The following is a 6,597-nucleotide window of genomic DNA, read 5'->3' as shown; positions in this document are numbered from 1 at the left end:
TATCTACTTTTGAGAAAGCATTTAGATATAAACTATGAATAATAGTTTCTCTTATTTGTTTCCCCCTGTCTGGCACTGAAGTGTGCAGCTGGGCTCACAGAGCAATATTGTTGTGCATGCTATTAAAAGACATCTTAAAGTAGCCCTCATTACCTTAATGAGCTTAAGGTCTTACGTGTGTGAGTTTTATTTGCTGTAACATGACATATGTGCACACTGAAGGGGTCACCCAAAGCCTTTGTAATCCTTTCAGCTCTTGTCCTCTACACGGTACAGTGGGATGTTTCTCTAATCATGAAAGTGACAAGAGAATTGACAGGGAAACATGAAAACTGTTTTTTCAACCTATCATGGAGAGGTAAGAAAAAAGGAAGCATTTGAAATGACTTTATTTTTGACGAGGACGTTTTTATATGGATAAATGTTTGCCAGACTCAACCACGACGGCCATCTGAAAATGACAGACACAGCAGGTGGCTAAGGACCTTGGCTATTCTTTGCAACAACTTCCTATCAGTAAGTCTTTGCTAGAACTACAGAGTTTGGTCAGATTTGTGCTACTGAGGATACAAAGATCTTTTGAAGAGCTAAAATGGGTTGCTCCCCATCAAAAGGAAATAATTTTGGTACTCAAGGCCCCTTTAAGAGGGGTAGAACCTTATTGCCCGGGCACCAAGAAATCCCAGGTGAGTCCCAGTCTGATGATGGAAGTTGTGGAGGCTCTTCAGGAACAGGAGACACAGATGGTGAAACATTGGAAAGAAGTAGCAGTGAATGGAAACGAGTCGGACAGACCGACTCTACTCAGAAGGAAACAACTTCGAAAAAGACAGACTCCCTTTCTGAGGTGGTCCCAGAGTGCGTGCTTTTGGATAAACTCGGTGCTCAAGAAATTGAGACCAACAAACTGTTGCAGGGAAAAGCAAAACACGGAGACAAGCAGGACATGGCTGACAAAAAGTCTGGAAGAAAGCCAAAGAAAAATAGCAAAGCCGTCAAGCTAATCAAAAAAAAAGAAAAAGAACAGAAAGCTTCTATTGTAGACCAGAAAGTAGACTTTCCTGAACCGTTAGTGAAAGCCCACCAGGCTGCGTATGGCTTTTTAAACCCTAGTATTAGTAAATATGAGATTTTGTTGAGCCTTCTTGACCAGGCAACCCAAACACAGGTCTCTGTGCAGCCTATGGTAGCCTTTATGGCTATGCGCTATGAGGAAATCAACCAGGGACTCAGAGAAATGGCAGAGGAAGGGGAGAAGCTTTTGAAGGAGAATGGGGAACATCTCGCCTGGCCAAGTTTAATGAAAAACCTGTCCTCTAACCTTTCCAAGTCTGGCTCCATCAATACTGAGCCTCCACCAGATCTCCTGCAGCAGCTTCTCCAGTACACCACTCAGAGGATGCAGAATGTGGGCCAATCTGTTGGCGGAATTGGGGATTCTGCTCTTGAAGAGGCAGCTGAGTACTTTGCGTCGGTCTCTGTGCTTCTGGAAGAGAAACTGAAAGCTAAGCATGCAATAGAGGCTAGGCTAATGCAGGTGCTGACTCGCATTGAAGCCGCCTCAATACGTAAGCCCGGGCCAGATGACTCTGCACTGTTCAGTGAGGACAGTGGTATAGGGGTTGAAAGTGAGTCACTAACAGGATCTGAGCGACGGCTCAGACGAGAAAGTTGTGAGTCAACTGGGACCATTAGAACCTGTCCTTGTAGTCCAACTGTTGTCAATAGCAACCTTACAAGAGGTCAAGCAGCACGTTGGAGGACGTTTACCAACCAAAGCCCCAGAGTAGCTCTGGGGGGGATAGATTCAAGCTGTTCCGTCAAGGAAAAATTCCAGAAAGACACAGAATCCCTGCTTGGATCAGCCTCTTTAGATGATGGGGAAGATGATGAGGATGATGGAGGTGAGGAAGATGCTGATGATGTTCAGGGTGGTTGTAGGAAACGATCAAATTCCTCACCCCCCGACCCCGAACATGTACCTCGCCGTCTTCCACCCAAACGCATTGAGAATCCTCAAAATGTAGAGATGACCCTGAAAATGAAAGATGCTTTGAGTGGTCGCATACGTTTTGCTCCATCACAACATGCCACGAGCAAAGCTAAACCTATAGAAAGCCCGAAGACCAGTAGACGTCAGTGGACAGAGGATGAGGGAAAATCCCCCAAAAGACCACAGACTGCAGCCCCGGTCCGAAAGGCACTGAAGAAGACCCCTGTCGCTAAAGAGCGTCGATCTCAGTCCGAAGAATCCCTCCGAAGCAAAGCAGAAGATCCTACTCTCCTTGAACTAGAGAGGACCCAGAGGGATTTGAATCAAAGGCTTGCCAGGATGAACAAAGGGAAATCCGCAGGGAACAACAAGACAAATCTCACTAAACAAAACCAAGGAAATACTCCAACATCTAATCGTCTTCGTCCCTCAGTGGAGAAAAACAGCAACAATCTTCCAAAACAGAACAAGTCAGGGCTTATGAAATGCAATACTGGAGAACAGGAGTTCAGCAAGGACACCGAAGACAAGACAAAGAACAAGAAAACAGCTAAGGGTCCCTTGAAAGCAACCCCACCTCCCAGCCCTCCGCCAAGTCGGCCACCTTCAGGACTGTACAGGGGCAGGAATTCTGTCAAAAAGCTCATTGATACCTTCAGCCAAGGCATGGAAGAGCCCAAACCAGAGTCTTCTAAAGTGCTGGGGCCTTTGAAAGGGGTGCGGAAGTGTGGGGTTCCCATATTGCCTGGCTTGGGAAATGTAGAGGCTGCACTTAGTGCTGGATTTACCAGCTGTAGGGTAGAATGTTCAGATAAAAATGAAGACTTGGATTTGGACAATCTTCCACCTCCTCCACTGGAGGTTTTAATGGACAATTCCTTTGAAGGCGCCCAAAGTCTCTTGGTTAATGACTTAGATGATGGTGTATTGAGCAGAGGTCGATCACCTGTGGCCAAGAGGGCAACTGTATCGCAGCGGCTACGGGCCTCCATGCAGTCTGCTACAGTGCTGCCAAGTAGAGGCAATATGCCCAGAGGGTCCAGGAGCATGTCCCCTGCCAGAACTATATGGAAGCCACACATTTTTACTAATATTAGTCAAATGGAAGGGATTCAGACAAGTGAAGACCTTGAGACAGAGGAGGCTGCTTCACTATACAGGCAGTCCCGAAAGGTCATCCACCTACGTCACTCCTTTGACTCTGCTGAGAAGAAAGCTTTGTCACTTTCTCTGCCTGCAAAGCCACCTCTCCATCAATCCGAATCCGGAGACCAACAGGATGAAGGTGGACCGGATAGCAGCAGCCAATCTGAAATAGTGCCTACATTTACAGTCATCAATAGCCGAACACCTGCAACACCACCTGTGTTGAGAGCTCGGGTGTTGCCCACTACCCCTTCGGTCACTGGTAGCTTGCACCGCAGGCTTCCCAGTCCCTCTGTGTTCAAAAGGCAGCCTACTCCTCCATCGTCAACCAGCCCTCCTGTCGTCCGCGACCTCCCCACCCCATCACCCGTTCAGAGGAGACTCCCGAGCCCACCTGCAGTGAGGCGTGAGATGACCCCAAACTCACACTCTGTGTCTGCATTCCCTTTCAAGGCACCGTCTCCCCCGGCATCTCCTAGATTCCACAGATTCTCCCGAGGTAACAGCAGTGAGGACCCAGGCACGTCCTCGGCCTCCCGACTGATCAGCAACGCTCGCTCTGTTTTCTGCCCTGCGTCTTCATCGCTGTTTGAGGCCCATTCTTGTCCTGTGCCACAGCCCCCCCAAGCTTGGACAGCCACAGGAGTCAGTGTTCTTACACGTGCTTGGGGGGAACGTGGCAGGTTCCCCATGTCAGCACGAGGGCCAAAACCTTTTGTGAAACGAAGCCATTCGGACCGGAGGCCCAGTCTAAGCATGCCACCCCGGGCACCAACCATTTCCGTGGCACAGACCTGTGGAAGCGAACCGGCTCTAAGTTCGCAAGGGTGAGTTTTGATTGTTGTTTCTCCTGGAATAGAGCTTTTCCCTTCCCTAACAGTATAGTTCTTACTATGCAATCAATGTAAAATCTAAAGATGACTTGACTGTCATCTAACATGAATTGACACCATTGCAAATTAATTTTGTTATGCTGGTTAACTGTGTCTAAAAGGATTACTTTATTCATTTGCAAAACATTTACATTTCAAAATTCTTCAATACCTGTATGTAAGGTGTTGAAAACTCTTGTTCAAGATGTTATTTTAGACCATTAAATGTAGCAATACAATGCATGACAGATTTTTTTATATACGTTTTTTTTTAATGAGAAATTGATTTGGATATTTGTTGTTAAAAATGATTCAAAGAACAACAGGCCATATGCTTAATTGAAATTAATAGTCTTACAAGATTCCATTAAACTACAGGATCATCAAAAGGAAAGTTTGTTTAACAGCAGTACAATCAATCAAACAATTGTGTGATAAGAGTGCTTTGGCATGTAAGGTCAGTGTTCTCTAAAATTGATAGAAAAACTGAAGAAAAAAGGGAATACTGACTGATTACCTGAGACCTTCAGTGAAAACACAAAGCTACAGTATGTAGCTGGACAAATCCCTAGCAACATCTAATTGGATGTCTGTAGATCCTCAGAAACATCTTAGGAGTTGTCTTGGGAGTAAAGTGGTGAGGGACAATGGGGAATGAAATTCGGAGGGAGAAGAGATATACAACAATGAAGCTTTGTATTGGATAGGGACAGTACCATAAAGTGAATACCTGATTATAACATACGAGAATGAACAATGGACAATGTTTTAAAACTGATATCGTTCTTATTTAGATTTTTAAATGTACTTAGTACTTAGATTTTGAAAAATGTTATAACATCAATAAGTTTGAAAAATGATGTGTGTAACATTCGTGGAATTAATTTTAATTGTTACATACTTATTGCTTTGGTTTTGCAATTATGACAGCATACATGCAGAAAACATTAGGAACACAAAATAATAACTAAATTAATTGTGTTCTGTAAATGTTATGACTACTGTCACACCGCACATATGAGACACTATGATTCTTAATACTTTAAATTAGAATAAATGATTGAAATGCATCACCAGTTTTAGTCTTTTACTGATCTAATCTGGACAGCATTGACAAATTTAACATGAGCTTGGCCAACTCTAATCCTCATGCACAAACTGTACAATCTCTATGACTCACACCTGCTTATGTAGCTATCTAGTGCACCTGGCCCACTTCTCTAATCCAATGTAACCACCTCTCCCACTCATTCCCATAGGCTGGACGATGATCCAACCAGAGATTCTGAACTGTGGCACAGCCAATCAGATCTGAGGGGAACCACACGCTCTGACTCTCACCCTGACCTGTGCATTGTAGGTCAGGCCTTACACCGTGAATGGCAGGGCCGATGAAGAGTAGGCGGGGTTGTGGATTAGCAGGCCTCCCAAAGGATTTAACACCATTTTCCACTGGGAAAAGAGAAGGTGCTTATAAGAAAGCTTCTTTGCGTGTGGTAACCGAACCTACTCCAATGTGATCTTGTGCGTGCATACAGTACATATCGATAACAACACAGAGTTCACATGTTTACAAAAAAAAGTTTACATAATCACACATTGCTGACTTTTTAAAATTGTGAAATGTTTATGTAGAAAACAAAGCATTGAAAAACTATTTGCCTTTCATCATAATACTGCATGAAATAACTGTGTGACAGACATCATTTTACAAAAATACGTTTTTTTTAATTTTCTGTAATAAAAAGGTTCACACGCCACATATGATGCAGTGTACTCAAAGTATGAAATACTTTTGTATATACAGAATAATTATGTATAAAAAACACTATTTCCTCTTTTTGTACTTTTGTTTCCCAATAAAGTTGTTTATGATTTTAGCATGCACTTCAATTCTGTTTAGTCCGACCTCTGTACTTTCTCAAAACTCTTTAGTGTGTTTCCCTGTTTCTCAATGGACAAAGCTGTGACATTTTCAGCAGTTTTTTGTCCTATAATATGCCAAGATGGCCTGTAATTTGTCAGGTTCCACTGGTCTCAGGGCCTGTCTGAGTAGCATGCCGCAGATTCTGAGCAGTATCCTAAATTCACTTTTGCTGAACAATCAGCTTTCAGAGAACAGGGGAGGTTTGGATTTCCACAACCGCCAGTGATTTGGTGAGAGCATAAAGTGAGTCAGAGAGAGACAGAAAGAAAGTTACTTTTTGCACGTTTTTGTAAATACAAATACACTTTATAATATCAGAAGCGTTCTGATTCATTATTCTATAGTAAGTTTCAGCACTCTAATATATAAGATTACATTTACCTAACAGAGTTCTGGTGACAAAATGCATGGTTTTGCCGATGGTACAAGGAACCCTTGATGAGAAGGTCTGCAACAAACAGGGTCTGGAAGTTTCTGTGAAATTTCTGTGGCATTTCCCTAAAATAATCATTTCAAACATTGCTGAGCATGAACAGAACAGAACACGAAGCACCGGTGTGATCATAGTGACTTTGCAGTGAAGCAAAGATTATCGTGACAAAAGCTTGATTGCCATTCAGAACGTAGAGGCCTATAACTGAAGCAATGATTCACTTTGC

The 6,597-nt window shown here is 43.4% G+C and overlaps 1 protein-coding gene across 1 annotated transcript; it reads left to right on the top strand.

Annotated features, from left to right (window-relative positions):
• The first annotated feature begins 254 nt into the window (after positions 1-254).
• On the top strand, positions 255-5,892 carry pcare1 (photoreceptor cilium actin regulator 1). Its single transcript, XM_062470297.1, has 2 exons — positions 255-3,966; positions 5,271-5,892. The coding sequence occupies exons 1-2, from the start codon at positions 593-595 to the stop codon at positions 5,404-5,406; spliced, it is 3,510 nt and encodes a 1,169-aa protein (XP_062326281.1). The 5' UTR covers positions 255-592; the 3' UTR covers positions 5,407-5,892.
• Positions 5,893-6,597: the final 705 nt, after the last annotated feature.

Source organism: Osmerus eperlanus, chromosome 9 (assembly GCF_963692335.1).
Source record: "Osmerus eperlanus chromosome 9, fOsmEpe2.1, whole genome shotgun sequence".
NCBI classification, from domain to species: Eukaryota; Metazoa; Chordata; class Actinopteri; order Osmeriformes; family Osmeridae; genus Osmerus; species Osmerus eperlanus.
This window is presented reverse-complemented; position numbering and strand designations above follow the sequence as displayed.